At 40.2% G+C, this 23221-nt stretch overlaps 1 protein-coding gene across 2 annotated transcripts; it reads right to left on the bottom strand.

Annotated features, from left to right (window-relative positions):
* Window positions 1–51: 51 nt before the first annotated feature.
* LOC109037761 (uncharacterized) lies at window positions 52–22454 on the bottom strand. 2 transcript variants are annotated; one of them, XM_072305441.1, is made up of 6 exons: window positions 22322–22454; window positions 17206–17436; window positions 17022–17172; window positions 7597–7871; window positions 4725–4953; window positions 52–2189 (listed from the first exon to the last, which is right to left on the bottom strand). In XM_072305441.1, exons 1-6 carry the CDS (start codon window positions 22373–22375, stop codon window positions 1975–1977), a joined length of 1155 nt encoding a protein of 384 aa, XP_072161542.1. In that variant the 5' UTR covers window positions 22376–22454; the 3' UTR covers window positions 52–1974. The 2 variants fall into 2 exon arrangements, with proteins under 2 accessions (XP_072161542.1, XP_072161540.1); XM_072305439.1 differs by having other exon boundaries at window positions 17022–17436.
* Between the last annotated feature and the right edge of the window lie 767 nt (window positions 22455–23221).

Genomic DNA, 23221 nt, shown 5'->3' with positions numbered 1-23221 from the left:
TTGAAAAAAGAATTTGATGAGGAAATTGTTAAAAATAATAAATTTAAGATATTAGCACCACTACATGAAAGTGTATTTTACAAACATTTTGACACATAAAACATTGCACAATTTACAATCGAAAGGAGGTATGATGGTCTGAGGTTTGCATTTCAAAATACTTAATGTTGAATAAAAGTTCCGACAATGAATGGACTTCACCCCTTTAAACATTTTTGAAACTATCAAAATTTATTGAGGCCAGTTGGATCGCCTGGAATCGATTATTATAATGAAGTTAAATAGAGGAACAACAGAGCTCTTATCGTCCAAATATCGACAGTGAGCTCGGAAGTAGAAATAATCGGATTTTTTTTAAAATATAAATGATCATTAGCAGTTAAAAAATTCAACGGCCCTCGTTACAAGTCATAGTGAGAGATTTCGATGTCTGTATTTTAAATTTAGGTATTTTACACATTTTGGAGTAATCCAGTGAAATAACAATGTATCTTACTTACAAGCCAATAATAAAATTGGCACCGGTAAAAACCCTAAGTTATGGTTCTCCAAATAACCAGATTTCATGTAAATCAAGGCCTGGTGATCGTTTCTTACTAATAATATCACGGAAGGAAGAGAGCTTAATTTTGAATATTTTGTCACTGTCGTTTTTGTTAACACTTACTTAGACACTCAATTTCACCAACAAAGATACGTCAGAATATGGTCACTCTTAACGCACATAATGGTTAAAAGAATGTGTTAGAAATGTCAGGTACAAGCATAGGCGCACTTGAAGAAAGAAGGTCCTGATTAAAACCTGGAGTATCTTGAAAGTAAAATCGAATGATCTTTAAAATAATTTGAAAATATTTTACGAAATGTTAAGAAATAGTTGTCGCTCTAAATTTGATGGGATTTTTTTTTTAATTTCAGAATTTTTAAAACTTTTTTAAAAAATAAAGTGACAGCAATAAAATTGTTATCAAGTTTTTGAGTAATTTTTTAAATATTTCCATTACTGCATCCTCTAAATATTGTCAAAAATAGTATGAAAAGTTTGCAATAATATTTGGACGATAATATCGTCATGAATACAGGTGAAAACAATATTTTGAACATTTTATGAATATCAAAAACATGCTGACAATCTTGACAATATTTTCGGGGGGCTATGGAGAGTTCATGGTCAGAATCTGAGTTACGATATGTGGAGAGGAAGTGTCACTGTTGCACACTGTCAACGTTTATGCACCGATCAATAGGACTTTGTAGCTTCCTTGGAGAAAGAAGTATTTTTAGACTTCCTTTCATCCAAAGCAAACGAAAGTGGCAAGGAGGGATTTGCGCAGCTATACTCAATTCCCAAGACCGTTGTAATTACGTTATAATACTTGATCCCTCGACCAGACAGTAGACCACAGAGGAAAAAGTATCCTTTTTTTCACGATGTCCATAGTTGCTCTCACGTCCTATTCCCTTTTTTAGTCGTAATGCCGTTGCTAATTTTGTGATTACAATTATTTTGGTCCCGATAACGATGCTGCATTGTGATCAGGATTGAGGTATTGTTTCCGGAACCAAATTCTTTGCCACTACAAAAGTAGCATTGTAACCACGACTGGAAAATTAAGTGGGACGTGAATTCCTTTTGAGCATTGTTAGGAAGACAATCGTTTCTGTGTGACGGGCGCTATGTAAGTAAAATCTTATGAGAAGAGCCCAAGTTTTTTGAGGGGGCGTAGTTTTCTTAGTAGGGCTACACGCCCAAGATTCTCCCAAATTGAATTATAATTAATAAAAATGGCTTTAAAACAGGTTAAGACGCCTCTATAGAGCAGGGCAAGTGCCCTAACTATCTCCCCAGAGCTATCAAGCCTAACTGAATTTTTCAAGAGTCGAGATTCGCCGGATAAGTCTTGTAACTTGTTTTGGAAACATCTGTCTGATTTTTAGTCGAGAAATTCAAGCACTGGATTTCGGGTGTTATTTTTATTGTAAAACGATGGCACCGTTGGGCCCAAAACTCCCCGTAATCCCGAAACAGCGGCACAAGTTGCCGATGATATTGCCCCCAGAGTCATAGACGTTACCTCCCAAATCGATGACGTATTGGCCGGCGATCGCCCATGGCTGGTTATTCCGCCTATACAGCAGGTTACCTTGTTGGTCCAGGTAGATGTCTGGTCCAAGCACGTACTGATTTCCTAGGGGAAAATCAGCAGGAAAAAAAATTCTCATCATTTACGACGCGACAGGCAAGGTGAAATGAGGGACTTTGAGGACAAAGCGCATAATGAAATTTTTTTCGAAAAATCGAGTTATTAATTATTTCAAGTAAAACTAGTTTTGATCCATATTCTGTGAAATACTCGCTTCCAAATTCCATTTTTTAAGCATCAAAAAGTCAGTTTGAATTTTCTCTCCACCAAAAGAATCCATGTAGTTTCGAAACTAGACCATGGACGAAACCATGTAGTTCTCGAAATAGCAGAAACTGCACTTTGCGTCATGTCCTCCAAGCCCCTCAAATGTGCTTCATTGCTTCAAAGTGGGTAGGGAGGATGAGATGATATTAACTTTAGTTTAGAGAGGTTAATGGGTCAGTTGTGCTGGTCACAGAATCGTGTTTTGGTGTTGGATTCTTGTAGATAAGCTAAAAATAATGAGATTGGTCCAAACAGCAACTACGTTCAATATATCAACCGAGATGTCGCGATTTGAAAAATTCGTTCAATGAATTATGGTTATTTGTTAATTATATGTATAATATATTTTGTATACTTGTCAATACGTTTAATCCACCGTGGAAGTGACACCCTTGGTTTCTTCCACATGGCTCTCATTTGTCAGGGAGACACACATGATTACTGGTCAGTGGTCACTCAACGTGAAACTCGAATAAAACCAAGGTAGATAGGGCCGGATTTACTTACTTGCCGCCCATGGGCCGCCTGTATTTTGCCGTCCCCTTCTCATTCGTTTTGAAACATCAATAAAAACCATCAAGTGATCGTGCCGGAGGGGGAGGGCTGTATAAGACACGATTACTCGTGTTAGACACATTTTTTTGCGAAAGCCCTGTCAACACTATTAGCAAAAGTTCACGGAACTTGGCGCGAAAGTTAAGTTCCGTAAACCTATTTCTGTGTGGACAAGGCCTTCATTTATATGAAATGAACGAAAAAATTATGAAAGAACAAACATAAATGTGGTTTAATAAGTTTAACTTCCGCCGCCGCCGCGCCTATCGCACTGACCGCACTGTGTTTGACGCAATGCATGAAGTATTCATGCAGTCTGGTAGGCGCTATGCGTTTCACTTCGACCGTTGCTCACCGCATTGTGTTTGACGCAATGCGTGAAGTATTCATGCAGTCTTGAAGGCGCTAATATGTGTTACACGCCGACCGCCGCGCCGCGTCGAGGGTTCCTCCTTTTCATCTCAAGTTCTCGTCATCATTGCTCTCTGCGCGCTGCGCTGTTCCAGGCCAAATTCCGTGTTCGGTTTCTCACTTAGTCTTAATTCGACTAATTAAAGGTGCTGTCTATTGTATCATGGAAAGACGAAAAAATGATAGATAGACTCTCGGACAATGAGAGATTTTGTCATATTTTCTCGTTTGTATTTCCTTTTGTGAATCCGATTTTTCTTTATAGCTACATCTAAAAAAAATTGCAAAATTTGCCGCTCCCAAAATTTGCCGCTCCCAAAATTTGCCGCCATGGGCCGTGGCCCATGGCGGCACCCCCTAAATCCGGCGTGGAAGAAACCGAGGGTGTCACTACCGTGGTGGATGACTTCATAAACCGTGTTTTTCAAAGCGCGATATCTCGGTTAATATTGAATGTATAAAGTATAAAGTTTCTGTTTGAACAGATATTATTTGTTTTTGCTAATCCACAAGAATCAAACACCAAAACACGATTCTGTCAGCAGCGCAACTGATCCAGTCTGCATCATTTGAGGCAAAGGGCACCTATTTATAAATCCAATAATTGACTCTTTGGCAACAACTAGAAGTTCAGGGACGACAAATAGGATATTTGAGAAAATAACTATTTTTGCATCGCTGCTGCCACTTTAAGAAGCGATTCCATACTTCACACCGTGTATTGCTTGGCTCTGGCCTTAGGTTGATATCTCCTCTTTTTCAAAAGGCTAGTGGCATACGCCGTTTTTATCGCTGTTTGAGTTTCATAACCTGACGCTGCAGATATCAATGAAAAGTCTGCTTGAAACAAGAACTAATGCTGCTAAGGAAGAACGTCGTATGAAACTTCAGACGATGCCACATTTCTTTTCAATAAAACCTTAATTTACTTGGAATCGTGAATTCTTTTCTTCAATTTTTTCAGAAAATTTTGCTCGCAACTTTGTCTAAAATGTCTGAAAACGTTAAGGAAAAATACGCATAATCCACGGAAAAAATAGAGTAGTCGACACAACCAGCGGCTAGTTAAGAATGCGCCAACTCCCGTGCGGTAGTTATAATAACTACCGCGGTGGAAGTCACAACTCCACCGCGTAGTTACATCAACAACTGGTTATCGTAACTACCGCACGGTAGCTGGCGCATTTTTAAATAGCCGCTGGTTGTGTCGACTTCCCTATTTTTTTCCGTGTCGTTCTCAAAAATACATGTTTTATCCGGGGAAATTTGGCAACTCGGGGATGTTCATACGTCGCTCTTCCTTAGCGCGGCAGAATACTAGTGATCACCTTTACAAAACCGACTCACCCGCGGCATCATTGAGGACTTTGCCGTTGTAGGAGGGCTGATACTGAGGGGCGGCCCCGACAACCTGGCCACGTGCGTTGACGATTTGGTTCGCCTGGAGGCTGAAGCCGTTGGGAAGCGAGTGGCTCGCAGCATTCGCGTCGAGGATAGTCGGAAAGATGTACGCCGGCACCCCGTTCGTCCTGGTGATTCGTACCATCTGCCCGTACGGCGTCAAGTCTGCGTTCAGCTGCAACATTCAATTCATCGCTTATAATTTGTCTTTTTTCTCACAAGTGCCCCCAGTAGGGGCAACGGCCCCAAAAATTGTTGGTGAATCCCTAGAGGAAGTCGACCTCGTACAACAGGGCGAGGTGAGGTTGCCTCCCGTCACCTCTCGTCAATTCCCGTCACCTCCCGTCACCTCCCGTCGCCTCCCGTCACCTCCCGTCACCTCCCGTCACCTCCCGTTACCTCCCGTCACCTCTCGTCACCTCCCGTCACCTCCCGTCACCTCCCGTCACCTCCCGTCACCTCCCGTCACCTCCCGTCACCTCCCGTCACCTCCCGTCACCCTCCGTGACCTCGCGTGAGTCTATGCAGAGGCAAGCGAAAGAAACGCATAGTTTCGGGAATCCCATCCTTTGCAGACGGTCACTTGAGGTAATAGGTGGTGACGGGAGGTGACGGGGGGTGACGGGAGGTGACGGGAGGTGACGGGAGGTGACGGGAGGTGACGGGAGGTGACGGGAGGCGACGGGAGGCGACGGGAGGCGACGGGAGGCGACGGAACGTCTACTCCCTGCCGCACGAGGTCGACTTCCACTAGGGAAGTCATCATCGTTTGTTAGACGAGATATGACATAATCATTTATTCGAAAGTACATATCGACGGTGTAAGTCCGCAATCACATAACTCGGTTTGCGACGTCGCGGACTTCCTGACATACATCATTTTTTAAACGGAAAACTACCCGACGGCAGTTCTTTAAAATTGCCGTTAAGCGAATCTGTGCGATAAAAATTCTGCAAAAACTTCAAGGAATGATGTTAATTTGTTCTCTTTAAAAAAATAACATAGAGGCGGAGATTTTCAGACACCGCAAACGAGATATGTGATTGCGGACTTACGCTGTCGATATGTTTAAATGGGAAATGCCACCAGATTACGTCACTAGGCGGTGCATTTTCTCATTTTTAAATCTATTATCCTATTATTTCTCTTATCAGAAATTTGTTCTAAAAAATGACACGAAATCGGCTGTTGACGCATTCTTAGATGAAGCAATAAAAAGTCTGCGTGAAAATTCTCCATTATCATTTTCAATGGCTTGAGAATACAGCCGTGATGGTGAAGAGAGCAGTAGGTGCCAAATTTTCGAAATCGAGTTTCCTTCAAAATTCGTGTAATTTCTTTTACACGGAATCACTGAAATAGCTAAAACAGCAAAATTCATCTTAATTGTATCAAAACGAGACATATGAGAAATCCGTAAGTGCGCAAAAAATGACGTAGTTTCAGGCGAGACAGCAGTGAGTGACCCTATTCCTCTTACCTATAGCTGTCTTACCTGACAGTTGTCAAGCCGGAAAATGTAAAAAACCCTTTTTAGGTGTTTAGAAAAAAAAAATCCGTCGATGTTTAATCGTGCAAACGATTTCTAGGAGTCTTTCGGATGACTAGTGGCAATTTGACAAAGAGCAAAGGCTTCTTTCAATAAAATTTTCCGGTCAGACACTTCTGGGCCCGCTTTCTCAAAACTTCATTTTTGCACTTACTGCTCTCTTCGCTATCACGGTAGATTACCGAATTGATAAAAACACATTAAAATACAAAAAAACAAATGGGTATACAAGGCCAAGGAGACATAAAAGAAACCAGGACGTTTCGGGCCAATTACATGCCCATTCTCAACCGGAACAGAAGCTAAAAAATGTAAAAATTAAAACGAGAAAATGAGCGTGCAACTGACCGAGGTATAGGAATCAGTGCAAATACCACTGTTTTCAGGAATCAGGAAGGAATCAGTGTTTGCACTGATTCCTACCTCGGTCAGTTGCATGCTCATTTTCCCATTTTAATTTTTACATTTTTAGCTTCTGTTCCACTTGAGAATGGGCATGTAATTGGCCCGAAACGTCCTGGTTTCTTTTATGTCTCCTTAGCCTTGTATATACCCCTTTGATTTTTTGTATTTTAATGTGTTTTTATCGTTGTCTGCATTCGGGCTATTGTGTCTCTCTCTCTTATTACCTAGAGTCCCTTTATACTGAGAGTCAAGACAACACCCCCTCATGGAGTCACAAACGGGAATAAAGATTACAGAAATCGAACGTTTTTTGTAATCTTTGATCGGTCCATTCTCAAATTCCTTTCTCCGTTCTTCTCTCATTCCGTTTGCTCCTTGCTGAACCCGTAATTCCTTGGTCCACTCCAGATTATAATCTTTGCAATCGGTGAAAATGTAATATTTATTCCCGTTTGTGACACTGTGAAGGCCAAAAATACTAGAGTCCCTTTATACTGAGAGTCAAGACAATTTGAATCCATTTCTGATTGGTTCCCGTATTTTAGGCCTCCACAGTGTCACAAACGGGAATAAAGATTACATTTTCACCAATTGCAAAGATTATAATCTGGAATGGACCAGGGAATTACGGGTTCGGCAAGGAACAAACGGAATGAGAGGAGGAACGGAGAAAGGCATTTGAGAATGGGCCGATCAAAGATTACAAAAAATGTTCAATTTCTGTAATCTTTATTCCCGTTTGTGACATCCATGAGCCGAATTGTCTTGACTCTCAGTATAAAGGGACTCTAAAAAATACGGGAACCAATCAGAAATGGATGCACATTGTCTTGACTCTCAGTATAAAGGGACTCTATTATTACCGAATTGACGTAGGGTGTGAGGTCGACGATTGCGATCTGGTCGAACATGGCCGATTGGTAGGCGTACTGGGGCGAGGAGTAGTTGTAGCTGTTGGCCACAGCTTGCTTGTAAGCGGCCATCTGGAGCTGCATTTTCATCATCCTCATCTGGAGGTCGGTGTAAGTGCCGCGGGCAACATTTATCGGAAACATGGCCACGTTCGTGATGGCCTGCCCGGCCGCCTGGATCGTTCGTCCGCCTGCCGTCACCGCGTACGTCAACCCATTCCCGATGCCTGTGAGGGAAACAAGTTCACGGAGCACAGTGTAAGTACGACGAGCATAGTGACGCGGGATGGAATTATAACACTGTCGAGCTAGGGAAAACGACGTATAAACATTCAAATGTTGCCAAATTTCCTGCGATAAAATGGACGTATTTCTACCAAACAGACCTATGTGGAGGTGAGAAATATGGTGTGTGTTCGTTAGTTTTCTGGCCGTAAGAGTGAATGAGAATAATAAAGCGCCAGTGACGTCAGCGGCAATGATCGAGCACACGCGCGAGGGGGTAATCGTCGTCGGGGCGCTTTAACTCATGAGCCCTGTCCACAACGCTCTCTTGCCATACCCGCGGCTCATGAATCTCGCATTCAGTTGGCACATAGGTCTGTTTGATAGAATGTAATATCCCGCTTTTCCAATTCTTCAAAAGGAATCACGCCCACTTTTACATTGCTTCTTATGCAGCTTTCTAGAGCACACCCCATATTTCTCACCTCCACATAGGTCTGTTTGGTAGAAATACGTCCAAATATGGATTTTCTGAAAAATGTTGAATATTTTCCTTTCAACTTTTTAGGCCTTGTCTCCACGGGACGTTTTCATGGGATTTGTCCCAAGTTCGAATCGCAGGAATGAAACTTTTGGGATTTTTCCCAGTTACCGTCTCTACGGGACGAAGCTCATACGGCCCTGCGACTAGTTTGCGCGGGGTGATAACTTAGTTAAAGTCGAGTATTTAACCGGGATTAAAATAATAATTGCACTCAATTGATAATTAGACACATTATTTTGACTTAACAAACATGAACAATGGAGTAATCAACAAAATATCGCACAATTCGTTCACACTTCTTCTTCCTCTCTCAGTGGGTCCTAGGGGTAAAAGGACCATACTTGGTACTGGGAAAAATATTGATTAACTTAATATTCTTCCCAACTTCGTAAGTGGGATTTTTCCCTAGGGCAAATCTCGTGAAACGGCCAGTGGAGACAAGGCCTTAGAAAATTGTATGCGCAGTTCTATCAAATGTGACAAGGTCGTAAAATAGTGTTGGGTCCACCTTATTTTGCGTGAGACGCAAAGCAGAAAAGTTGAAAAATTTTGAATAAAGTAAAAATAATTTGAGCTTTAATGAGCATTAGTACAAGACTGAGGGGGAGAGAGTTCAACTCAGGCGGGTGCATTGGATACACCTTACATTTACCTTGCATTTTACCACCATGTTGCGTGCAGTTTGGGCCACACTTTTGTGTGTGTTTTCTTCTTATTTGATGTATGATGATTGTGAATGTATTTCTGAAATTTTCAAGAAAAAGTATACATAATTTTCTTTGAAAAAATAATTATATTTAATTTGAAGAAATCTGGCAACATTTGAATCCCTTAGGACGCTTTTTATCCTTTTGCTCAGGGCCACTTTCGGGGTCATATTTCAAACAGTGGCGTGGCGTGCTTTGCGATCTATCGATACTTCCCCATTTGAAGCTGTGGTAAATAATCGATTATTAAGGTGTTCTCTGCGAACACCCTGTTTATCGATACTTTTCCCTAGGTTTAAATGGCTGATCAATCGATATATCGCAAAGCACGTCACGCCACTGATTTCAAAAATGTGAAAAAGGCAGGCTATAATCTGTCTTCACCGATAAAAAGCTTGGAAATTGGCCCGTATATTTTCAAAGTGGGCAGTGATAAAGGATGAAAATGTACAATGTTTACATGGGAAAATGAATAAATGGGGAATAAAACAAAAATATGGTAATTGCTTTTCTTTTGAAATATGTATTGCAGCAGACGCCGCAATAGGTATGTGACCACCTACGAGGAAAAAGACCTTAATTTACAAATATTAAAAATTGAGTCATCGATACAAGAACACAAGAGCATAGATGAGTTTTGACACACAGTTTGATCCAGAGACAGTCAAAAATGCGAATGAGTTACAGTTTGTAGTTCAAGGATGTACTTTCAGGAAAAAAGCTGTTTTAAAATTCTAATCTGAATCTACCATGCTCAACGCACAAAATATCCGTACTATAATGCAACCCTATGCCCTCTTTTAGCACAAAAATGAACCAAAAACTGTCGGCAACTTATTCTTAATAACACTAAAAAAATCTCCATTCAAAACTCGGAAGCCGAATTTGTAACCCTGTTTATACCTAACAAAAATTACCCTCTTGGAAGATTCATTTTCTTGGACTAAGATAGCCTTGCCACATAAAAAGGTCACATTACTGGACATTCTTGTACTATATTTTCAGGTTATATTCTTCACACTCAAAAAAAGCTCCGGCCGTGGAGGCCAGGAGCAGCGGACCTGGAGCACGGACTGAATGGGCTATATGGCACTACCGTTCGCCTACGCGCCTAACGGCCGGATTGCTACGTGCGGGGACGACGCGGATTGCAACGGACATGAAAACCGTAAGTCGCGGCCTCGAGCGGCATAGGCAGCTTGCGCTCTAGGCGCTACTTACGGGCTGGATGGCCGGAGCTCTGCGCGCCGCCGCTGTCCGCGACGTGGTGGATTTTTTCGGAACTACAGCTGAAAATTCACCATTAAAGTACATAGAAAAGAAAAACTTTCCAGCAAAGTTTTAAACATTGAGTGAATTATCTTGTGTCAATTTCTGAACAAGATTTTTTTTCTTTCCTTCTTTTTAAAATAGGTATATATTTCTTTGTTGATAGTTCATAACAATTTAGTTTCAGGAAAGTGATGGATAATTCACTGTCTAAGAAAGAAAAAGAGCATATGAACGTTAGCTTGTTGATCATGTTTCAGATATCAAGAGAGATTTGAACTCCTTGGCTGATAGTTCAGCAAGTCAATTTGAGAAAAGAGATAAATCTTAGAGAAGAGATGATGTTTATTGAGAAAGAAAATCAGCATATGAATGTTAGCTTATTCATCGTGTAGAGATATCAAGAGAAATTTTCAAAAACCTAACTTTAATGTTGCAAGCCTTCATAGAAATAAATAAAGCACTGGGGAAGCACTGGAAGGAACAAATGTAGATAGATCAAAAATTCTTGCTACCTATTTTAAATGTAGAACAGACTGTCCAAGGTATGATAAATTGCTAAAACTCATTGCAGCGAAAAATGTAAATTGAAAAATCATTTTTATCACTTGGTAGCCCGTTCTCAATAAATGTAATTACTTTTACTCAATGAGAATTCAGCATTTGTCAAAAACAAAACCTGGTTCATCCCTCAATAAAAAATACGAATGCAAAGTAGGAAATCACCTAAATGATTAACAAAGGAAAACCACAGGCGTAGGTCTAGGTACTTACAGATTTTTACTCCTTACGACTAGAAGAGCTTCAGAATCTTGAAAATGAGGTTGAGAATATTTCAAAGTGTAAATTCAGAAGTAAAAGTTGACAAAACTTCAAGATATAACTCTCCGCAATAACTACCGGATACAATTTCCACAAAATATTAGCGAAGAAATATACCACCGAAAATTGTCACACTTGTTAAAATTATAGATCTTCCCTTCAGCAAACTGAAGCGCGATTCACACAAAATTTTACCACTATTACAGTAACACTGAGCTCTCTAGAATTGGGATATGGAATCAGAGAGATTATTCACAGCAACAACTTCCGAGCTTGCTTTCACTATTAGATAATCTGCGCAGGATGGGTTCTGTACAGTTTCCGCTATCAAACAGCTGTTTTTGTAACAGAGAGGGAAGATGTCAGAGACTGCAATACTACTCACAGTTGAAAACATCTATGAGTTAGAGATTAGATCGAAATGGAATAAAAACTGTATCCTCTTACACAGGCAGAACAAAGCAAAAGCAGTGATGTTAGAACAAAGTCAGCAATAAATGGATATTCTCGTGCCTACATTATCAGTATTTTAGTGTGGCGGTAATTTACTCTGTGGGAAGATGCGTGGCAGGTAATTGATTGCTTTTCTTTAATTTAAGTTCTTTCCCTTAGTAGGGGGAAAATAAGTGAATTGCAAACGAACTTACAGGGGGAGAGGATATGAGCTCAGTGCGTAGGTACTACCAAAACTGACAATTTTCACTTAACTCTCGTCGCATTTCCGAAAGTATTTGACAAGCGTTATCACACAGAACTTTAGAATCAATCGTGCACCACACAGAATCAAGAAAATATATCGGAAACCTCCAAAATTAAACGAAAAACGAACACACGTAATGAGCAATGACCAAGCAATTTAGTGACTAGATTCTAACCTCAATAAACAACGCTGAGTGGTGGCTCCCGAATATGTTCAATGCTGGCGGCAACTTTAAATTCACGCACTGAATAACATTGACGTAAAATATTATAATTTTCTGCGAATATACACGGAGCCGTCTGAATTTTAATCTGATGGTGACGCCATTTTCCGAAAACTGAATCTCACCTCACTGCCAACGGCCGTGGAAGCGGTTGGCTCCGATCCTGAAACCCGTAACTTACGCTCGGCTCCTATCCGGTCTTACGGCCACGAAGGCCGCGCGAGCTCCACGGGACATCGGCCGCGGCATCCGGTACTAGCTGGCTGACGGCGCGTTAGCACCGGGATCACCAGTGTCCAGAGCAACCGGGTCACAGGGCCGTAGTTTTTTTTTTGAGTGCAGGGAACGAATTAAATCATAAAACATTTTTACGATGATGATTTTCAGCTCCAAACTTAAAATATGACTAGAAATCTGCGACGTTGCAAACCGAGCTAAGTTTTTTCTTAATCCAATCATTCTCTTTCTCTCCTACCCTTCAAGGACAACCCGAGGAGAAAGCAGGAGCTCTTTCTTTAGAGCTATTAAAAAATTACTTAGAGCAGGCTTCTAGTTTGGTTTGTTTACTTACGTGCAGTCAGACCAGTACAAAACCTAAAGTGGCCGAGTTAATTTTTAAGTAGGTATACTATGTCAAGCAAAACATAATATGAGTGGGGCAACTAGTAGTCTTTGAAATTTGGTTGTGGCGCGAAATTCAAATCGAGGAAAAATAGGCCTCCTCCCGAGAAAAACAAACATGGCACACTGGCCAACATCCCAATCGGAACTTTCCATCACAATAAATTTTATGGCTCTGTAGTTGCGGATATGCGGAACTCAGTGATATATTTAGTGTTTTATTACTGCCAATGTCATTTTGATGGGACTTCACCCAATAGGTTGTCAAGACAATACAAATACCTACCAGGTAGATACCTCATCTGTCAATTAGCATACTTGCATTACGGCACTGACTTGAACTAATATGACAGAATTTTTGTCTAGTAAAACTGAAACGACTCTACAGCAGTCGTTGTTCTTAGGTCAGTAGTTTTAAGATCTATGCAGCCCACACACCAGGAGGGCAATGTTAAAAATTTTATTTTCATCCATCCAAGCATTTTTCGAAAAATTTACAATATCGCAATAAGAATCAGAAATAGTTTACTTCTTCGGCACAATACGCAACACTGGGATCAAATTAAAAAGTAAGGGGAACAAAAAAAAAGCTCTCAGTTAGTGACGCATCCGACGGACAATTACCGAAATTAATAAACGCATGGATACAACTATTCGAGCTTAATAGATGTCCGTGCTGCATACGCACGGATATGAAGGCGTTTTGACTCTCCAGGTGTTTACCGCTTGACCCGCGGCGCAGCGCGGCGGAGAGGTTAAGCATTCTGATACATGTTTCTTGACCAAAATTTCACGTGAAATACGATTCGCGCAACGAAAATTACTGAAATGATCTCCTAACTAAGATATTTAATGTTTCTTGATACGTTAGTTCAAACCTCCCGCTCATGAAAACACACTATTCTATGTAAGTCAAATCGCACATTATTTATGCAACTTTTGAAGTTAAGAGTAGATCTCTATTAATCTCGATGCGTTCATTGTGATTGCCAAGCCACTCAGGGTTTTGTCCACTTGTGGCGTGTAAAATTATTGAAGCAGGCCATTTCACCTAAAACGATTATTTATCATGAATTCAAATATTGAGGGAACAGTACTGCCAACGTGTCACTGGAATCGGTCCCATAGACTCGCAGATATGACGATGATAAGAGAGAAAATTTGGAGAATGGGAAGCTTAAAATATTGATGTAGCCGCGGCAAAACAACTCAGAGGCCCCTCACACCATAACTTCAAATAAAAACAGGTGACATAAAATATCAGATAGCATTACAAGCCTGATGTGAAATTTAATGTCAACAGCTTAATGCCGGATTCACCGTATAGTTTACTGGTGATCTAGAACAATCCCACAGCACAGTGGCGTGGCGTGAATGATCGATTATCGATATTTCCCCATTTGAAGCTACGGTAAAGAATCGATTATTATGGTGTTCGTTGCGAGTACCGTGTATATACGAGGTCTGTTAGATTAGAAACCGGATTTTGGTCATAACTAGCCTATTGTGCGTCCAAATTAAGTTTTTTTGATCTTTCCTGATAGCTGGAAATATACTTAAGAACGCTACGTTCACAGATTTGAAAAATCCTAATTAGCCTCGTTGGTATGTGGCTTCAAGTACGGCAACCTCATGGGTGTTTTGCGATTTTTATATTTGACCGAACTTGTCTCTCTTTTTTCGGTCTTGCACTAAATTTTTCAATCCACAAGGATGATTGGAGTTTCGTCTCCGTATCTTAGCCGTACACTCAAAGATTATCACCGAAAATTATCCTATCCAAAAATGTAGGATCATTGTTAGAACGTTCAAGCAGCTACAGGTAAATTAACACTTGGTTGGATTTTGTTCAACGGACAACAATCAAGGGGCAAGTGTACTCTGAAACTCTATGCATGTCTACATATTCTATCAAAATTGTATGTACAGAGCCTTCAGAAATATTACACTGTTCAGCAAGCTCGAAACGACCATTTTCGAGACTTTTGCCCGCACTTCTTCCACGTGACAAATGTTAGTTGCCGTTGATGATCGATTCCCATGCTCCTCAACTTCAACGAACTCCTGACCAGTTTTGAATCGTTTAACCCACTCGAAATAGTGAGAAAAACTCATATAATGATCTTGGTAAACATTACTTAGCATACCAAAAGTTTCGGTACAAGGTATACCGAGCTTGAAACAAAATGTAATGTTAAATCTTTGCTCTGTCAGTGATCGTATGATGAAAATCGCAAAACGCACCTGACTTCCTCGTATTCAAAATGACACAGAATAAACACTGATCAAAATAAACAAAATCTGTGAACGTAGCGTTCTTTAGTACGTTGTCAGCTATCAGAAAAGTCTAAGAAAACCTAATTCGAACGCACAGTAAGCTAGTTATGACCAAAATCCGGTTTCTAATCTAACAGACCTCGTAGATCCTTTTCCATAGGTTTAAATGGCAGATCAATCAATAAATTGCAAAGCACGCCACGCCACTTCCACAACCGTCAAATATCAATAACAATTTTGTGAAATGGGTTTCATACTAGAATGAAATGTGCTGAAACAAACATATTGAACTTAGCCACATTTTGTAAAACAAAAAAAAACATGAGCACCAGCCCACGCTTTTTCTTGTCATCGGTGGATCTGTTGCAAACTTCTGCTAGGGCAAAGAGAAATGTTGTTGCCTGTAAAAATTATCTGCAAAATAACCGTTAGCGCATCAAAAAGGTATAGAATCCACTCCTAACATTACAATCTGCAGTCAGACTTTGCGCTCCTTTGAGCGTCTCGTCTCAACAAGTATACACTGATTGTGAGATAAAAATATGGCAGATTTTACGAACTCTGACACAGTAATATGAGTATGGTAAGAAACTCTAGACTCTTATGGTAGCATGCACTATATTATAGTAAGTATCACCATAGTTCTGGTGAAAACTTCTATAATTCTGGTTATTTTCACTAAACAGTATCACTGTGTAAAAAATCGAGTAGACTTATAGTAGATGTTACCATACTTTTTTTCAGTGTACAATGGCAAAGATATAATTTTACATAGGCTGTCCAAAAAGTACCGAGACTGGTTCCATAACTCAAAAACCAAGATAGCTAGAGGCTTGATCTTGGTCTCATTTGAAAGATCAACTCAATATCTATCGATTAAGACCAAAATCAAAACTTTTGGTCAAATGGAACACCGGGGCAGGTTCGACACCAAGAAAACACGACTTCTCAACGACTTGAGCGTGCACCGTGGTGATGTAGTATACGCGCAACGCATGAAGTATCCTGCGGTCTTGTAAGGCGCTACTATGCGCGTTGCTCGCACCGTCGCGTCGCACCGTGCTGTGCGCGCAATGCATGAAGTATCCTGCGGTCTTACAAGGCGCTACTATACGAGCGCGCCAGCCCCGCGCAGCCGGCCGCACTGTGTTTGACGCGATTATTCAAACTTGCGGCGTCAGCGGTTATCAACTTATGATTTTAAAGCTTTTGTACAGTTTGCTGGAATGAGTGTCATTCCAAATGACATTGCATAAAACCCAACTAATTTTCTTCTCTTCATTTACATATGTTTATATATAATTTTAAATAGAGGCATGCCCTCTCATTGCTCAGCAATGTAATGGCGTGATCATTTGGACTACATTTTGCTATTCGAACTAGAATTTCTGGCTCATCTGTAAAACACTTGTGTCCACGAGGAAGCTAACGGCACGTACGTTGTTCCTAAACGAAGCCATAAATTGTGGTTCCTAATTTCAAAATGAAGCTCAATCGATCCATGAGCCATTTCGAAGCGGAGGGTATAAAGTCGATTGACATGAATCGATCGAAAAATAAAAACGTAAATTGATCGAGAAATTATTGAAAAAACGGTGTCAATTCGATCGACATGAATCGATCGAAAAATAAAAACGTGAATTGATTGACATCGACTCGATCGAGAAGTGATTGAAAAAACGGCGTCACTTCGATCGACATGAATCGATCGAAAAATAAACACGAGAGTCGATCGACATCGACTCGATCGAGAAGTGATTGAAAAAACGGCGTCACTTCGATCGACATGAATCGATCGAAAAATAAAAACGTGAATCGGTCGACGTGATTCGATCGACACCGATTCAATCAACAACCGTGAAGCGATCGACAAACCCGTGAGTCGATCGACAAACCTGTGAGTCGATCGACGATATCCGTGAATCGATCGAATCGACACCGATTTTACAACGGTTAAGCATGATCGCTTCTTTTACGAGAGGTCCTTACCATTTACGACATTGCCGGCGAAGTTGCCTACACCCTGGGCGGCGTTTCCGAGGCCACTCACGGCCTGCTGGCCCAGCTGTCCAGCACCGTTAAGCACTTGACCAGCTCCGTTGACCACCGTGCCGGCCGCATGGCCGACACCACTGACCGCCTGCCCGGCCAAATTGCCTGCGCCGTTGACCGCCTGCCCGGCCAAGTTGCCTGCGCCGCTTACCGCCTGCCCGGCCAAATTGCCTGCGCCGTTGACCGCCTGCCCGGCCAAGTTACCTGCGCCGTTGACCACATTGCCGGCCACCTGCCCTGCATTGTTTACCTGGTTCCCGGCCCAGTTGCCGGCCTGGCCCACCGCCTGACCTACCTCCTTCGCCGACGGCACTGTTACCTGAGTTTGAAGCTGGGTCGCGCATTGTGTCTCCTGCAAATGAATAAGAGGTAGTGATACGTCATGGGTCGTATTTAATAGAGCCCCTTTATACTGAGAGTCAAGACAACACCCCTCATGGAGTCACAAACGGGAATAAAGATTACAGAAATTGAACGTTCTTTGTAATCTTTGATCGGCCCATTCTTAAATTCCTTTCTCCGTTCCTTCTCTCATTCCGTTTGTTCCTTGCCGAACCCGTAATTCCCTGGTCCATTCGAGATTATAATCTTTGCAATCGGTGAAAATGTAATCTTTATTCCCGTTTGTGACACTGTGAAGGCCTAAAATAGGGGAACCAATCAGAAATGGATTCACATTGTCTTAACTCTCAGTATAAAGGGACTCTAGTATTTAAGGGTACTATACTGCCGTGCTAAGGAAGAAAGCTGTATGAACATTCGAGAGTTGCCAAATTTCCCTTGAGGTATTTTTGACATCATTTAGGTATGCATGTTTTTCCTTGGAATTTTAAGATATTTTAGATTAAATTGCGTATAAAATTATCTGAAATTTTCGGAATATAATATTCGCAATTTTCCCGGTACACTGGAAAAAAAACACATTGGATCTAGAGTCCAGACTCTTGAAAATATTGACAAGAGAAAATACTCTTGATTAAATCAGATTTTTGCTTGAATCAAAACGAAATCCGCTCAAATTAAGAGGCTTGGTTCTTGATTCAAGCAAAAATCCGATTGAATCAAGAGTATTTTTTCTTGTCGATGTTTTTAAGAGTCTGGACTCTAGATCCAATGTGTTTTTTTCCAGTGTAATATCGGTTTTTATCGGAGGAAACTTGGCAACGCTTGAAGGCTCATACGGGTTTCTACCTTAGCACGGCAGTATTTGGATGTGCAATTCCAAAAACCACACCTGTCCATCCGGTCTAATTTTTCAGGAGAGACAATAAACTGTGTACTTATTATAAAAGGAAGCCAAAGAGGGAATTTATTTTTTTAATGTCCCACACAGTAGGCTCCGCGCGAAGGGGCTTTTATTCAAACTGCCCCCCCTCCCCATTCCATGCTGTTCCGAGCGGATATGTGTGATTTCTCGAATGGGTCACTTATTTGGAGATTTTCGCAGAATAAACGAAATGTTACGTTTCAATATTTGAGTAACCTCTCTGCGTTACTTATTTTATGCATTTTAGTGCAGGAAAAGTTAAAAAAGTACCAAAAATAGCATTGTATCGTCACACGATAGAACGATTTCACGAGCCCAATTTTTTTGCTTCGTCTAATTCCTCCTGTATCAGACTTGTTACAATCGGTACACACATAAATGTATTGCATACTTTTGGCTCTATATTAGAAAATCTTAAAATTTGTATTTCAAATTTATTATATGCCCACGGTTTTTATGTTTTTTTTTTTGGGGGGGGGGATGGGGGGCGGGTTCTATTCCCTGAAAGAGAGACTTGGGGGAGGAGATTCAGGCGCGAAATCTAGAGGGAGCACGCACTTACCATATCCATCAAAAACCCAAAATCGAAAAACGTGGACAGGTGTAATTTTTTTAGATTTGCCCATTTAATTTGAGTTCCTACATAAAGAGGGTATGGCAACTGGGTCTCCTAAAGACCCTAATAGGATTTTAAAAAAAGCGGCGAAACTAGGAGGGATCAGATGAGAAGGGGTTGTTGCCAACCTTTGACGGTTATCACCTGCTGTGCCTATTACCAACCTTAACATAGGAGAGGTTCAAGTCGAATATTTTAAATACTCAACTATATGCACGGTGAAACGAGCGAATAAACCTCATCATCTGCGCTTTTGAATCATCTGCATGCAACGTCCGCTGCACAGTGGATCGAGTCAATTAGAGAGGTCGGACATGAACTTTTGACTAAAACTACAAATTTTGATCTTCATTTTGTCACATTTTAAAGTTCAAGGGGTGCTACTAGAAGAAAATTTCACAAGAAAACCAATGAAACAACTTTTTGAGCCTCAAAGTTTTGTATAAACGGAGTTGAAAGCGTTTAAAGTTTCCAAATTCTGTCCGATCTCTCCTATTGACTCGATCCACTGTGCGCCGTTTGTTTTTTCATCCATAAATACAAATCTGTAATGGTTCAGGTTCATTTATAATGGGCAACGCTGGAATTAAGATTGAGTGTGAGAGAAACGAGAAATCTACATCGTTCTTTGAAGTAGTATTCTTCGCGCAGAGAGGATCTTACCCATTTTTTGACTAGTGAAAGACTGACCTGAAACCCTTCCCCACCCTCTCCAAAAATGTCAGAAGATGGCGGAAAAAGTATGCAAAATACCTGGGGAAAAATGTATTTTTATTATAAAATATTATTGCTCTTATTTTATTTATCAAAAAAAGCAGAGCTTACGTAAAACAGGGCTTTATCCCTCTACCCCTTGAAAGACCTCGTAGGATAAGCTCGACTCCCACAGTCCCACCTCCCCCTTCAGTATCTTGCGTGATACTTGAACGGTTCGATTGAACTGCCTGCGTCTAACAGTCAGGAAGACGAAGCGAAGTGCCTGCAGCTAAAACTCCTTCAATCCTTCAAATAGGCAATATTAGAGACACTCGAGCCGCAATAGTTATCTAGTTGGCGCCTGCATCTTTCGTCAATGATTTACAGTATATCAACGATATTGTTTGTTGTCTCAGCTGCGCCAAATTTAGGAAAAGAAAAAAAGGAACAAGAATTGGTGCGATGTTGCCAAGATTGTGCAATGTATCATTTGCCGGAAAAACTGAGAAAACGCATGAGGAGTGTATTTACGCAAACTCATTTTTTTAACGAATACCTATTTTTGCGTGGAATATTATTATCATTTGCTTAGACTTGAAAGCTCTTTTGTAGAACAAAGGCAGTTGCAGAATCTTAGTGAAATAACAAAGCGCTGGTTTTTTTTTATCAAAATCTTTCAAATTGATTATTGTCAACTGTATATTTAGTTCAGGAACCTCCTTCAAAAATTTGTTGACGCGCCGAGAGAGGAACAAAGTTACCTTACAAAAATTCACAAAATTCAAAAACAAAACAAGTAAATATATATAATATGTAAAAATCTTGTCCTAATTATTGTCATTTTCGTAAATGTACACATTTTTAACGAAATAAAAACGAACGTATTAACGTATTACTTAATAACGAAAAAACAAATGTAAAAAAACTATTGCAATATTGAGGTGTTACAATTTGATTTACCTTTTTCGTTTTTCCTCTCTTTCTTTTCTTTTAAACTGGGACAACCAAAATATGACATGATCTCACAGAATTTCCGAAGGATATAATCTTGAATGACCCCAGAATAATCACATTAATTCTAAAATTCGAGGAATAATATTGAACCGATTTCCTTTAAGAGAGAAAGAAAATAATTTACTACCCTGATCGATGTACGTGCATTTTGACTTCCACCTTCGAATTCATCAATACACCGAGAAGACTCTCGGTGCCTTAATCATAAATCTGTAATAAATGGATACATGAATAATAATTGAATAACCTTCACTTTCATCTGGTAAAAAGGAGACCATCGTTTGTTTTTAAGCTGTTTTTTACCATCCGTTATTAGAACAATTTTTTCAAGTAGTAACTCGGAGTTATAACAATTATTGGAATGATATTAGGATCTCCTACGGTCTCTCCTGTCTTTATACCATCAATCAATTATATATGAAGAAAAAAACACATGTGATAAATCGTCCGGAATTCTTAAAGTATTGGGACAAGTCGTAAGAAAGTAAAATTACCGGAAAGCAATTTTTGAATGGAGCAATTTAAGTTCACACAACGAATTCTGGAAAATCAAAGTTCTCCCCGAAAAATGAGATTTTAGTCGGGAATTTCGAGCACGAGGGAAACTCGTGCAGGGTAGATTTTCTACGGACACTTTGGGAAACAAGACTAAGTCTTTAATCGAAACCAATTCGGAAATACGGCGGTCTGAAGTGATATACATTTTCATTCCTCTTTCCGAAGTCATTTTGCCATTATTCGCCGGAACTTCTTCTGAAACAACATTCCCTTTCTCTTCATACATAATTGAGAATTTGCAGGTGTTTGAAATTTGGTAAATTTCATGTTTGAGATGAAACTACCGAGAGACTTGAGCACGATTATATCCTTGATTCTTAATTGGAACAATTCTTGGAGGAAATATGACAAAATAACCGAATCTGCTAAAATACATGTGTGTAAATAATGAGAACAATTCCCCGTATCAGTGAAAAGTTATGAAAAATACTGCGAACTCAGCGAATTAAACACTCTTAAATGAATCGAAAAAACAATTTCGTGCGAATTCTATAATAGCAATTGGTAGGATTGCGAGCTCCTGACTTCTGTCGCCCTAATTGGATCGCATTTAGCAAAAAGGAACCAGCGCAATTGCAGTGTTGTTAAAATGTTGCTTCATCACAAGTATCTAAAAAATCTCCCAGAATAGCAAATACTTTTTGCATCCCACCAAAAATTGGTAATTTTAAAGGGAAATAATTGTGTGAATTTTAATACTGTACATATATTCAGTATTTTTTAAAGAAGGAAAGAATTTGCACGATATTGAAAACATTGTAATCGCGCTGGTTCCTTTTTGCTTAATGCGATCCAATTCATCCCTCTCTCCTCCCGTCCGACCCACAGTGGATAGTCAATCGGAGAGATCGGACTCGAAATTTTTGACTTAAACTGCAAATTTTAACGTGTAATTCGTCACATTTTAAATTGTAAGGGATGCTTCTGAAAGTAAATTTCACGAGAAAACCAATGAAACCACTTTTAAACGTCGAAATTTTATATACACGGAGTTATAGCGTTTAAAGTTTCCAAATTTTGTCCGACCTCTCCTATTGACTCGATCCACTGTGCGACCTTTCGTTTCCTGCTTAAGAAATCACTTACACGAACAAGGCAGGCCGCTGACAGTATGAGAACACATCCCCTTAAATGTAGCATCCTCCGGCTTGCAAAGGCACTCGGTTAGACTAATCGAGCATGATGGAAGCCATGGGCTGCCACGCATATGTTTGCAAGGCTCAAACGCACACTTATAAACTGATAGCGGTATTTTTTAGCCCGACGGTCTGTCTCTTAAACAAAAAACGCGTAACTTCCACGATAGCAAGTAGGTAGATGCGTGGTTTCTGCTCGGTATGATAGCGCCCTCCTCGATTTGCCATTATGCCCATGCTCGATCGACGTAATGCGCGGAGAGCAAACTAATAAAGCCTATTCCACAGACCATGGCAAACACCCACCTACTGTGCCGTGTGGAGAATGAACCCCGTATGAGAATTTCGATGTGGCCGAATTATTTAACATAATAATACGAATATTTTTTTAAAAAACTTGTGAACTTCTTTGTTTAATTTTTTACATAATTAAAATCGCAATTTACTCTGGTGTACCTATGAATGGCCAGGAAAAATATGTATGACTTTCCTTGGAGATAAATATTTTATCAGAGAAAATTTGGCGACATTCGAATTTTCATACAGCGTTTTCCCTAAACAAGGAAACATACTGTGGCCTGTGACCTGATGTTCAAATTCGCCAATTGTTTGTCTTTTTTCAGAAACCCAAGAGCGAGTTATCCACTGTCTACTCATGCTCAGTTTTCCTGTTTAAATTCAGTTTAGAAAATTGAACTGGAAAATTTAGAAGTGCATATTTCGAGCTCGGCGTTGCGCATTCCGTTCCATTTTATTACTTTTTTACTATTTACTTTTTAGGACCTCCAAACCCTTCTGAGTCGAAAAATTAATCAAAATCGTGGGTTTTTTTTTTTTTTTTTTTTTTTTT

The sequence above is a fragment of the Bemisia tabaci genome, chromosome 10 (genome assembly GCF_918797505.1).
Source record: "Bemisia tabaci chromosome 10, PGI_BMITA_v3".
Classification (NCBI taxonomy): Eukaryota; Metazoa; Arthropoda; class Insecta; order Hemiptera; family Aleyrodidae; genus Bemisia; species Bemisia tabaci.
This window is presented reverse-complemented; position numbering and strand designations above follow the sequence as displayed.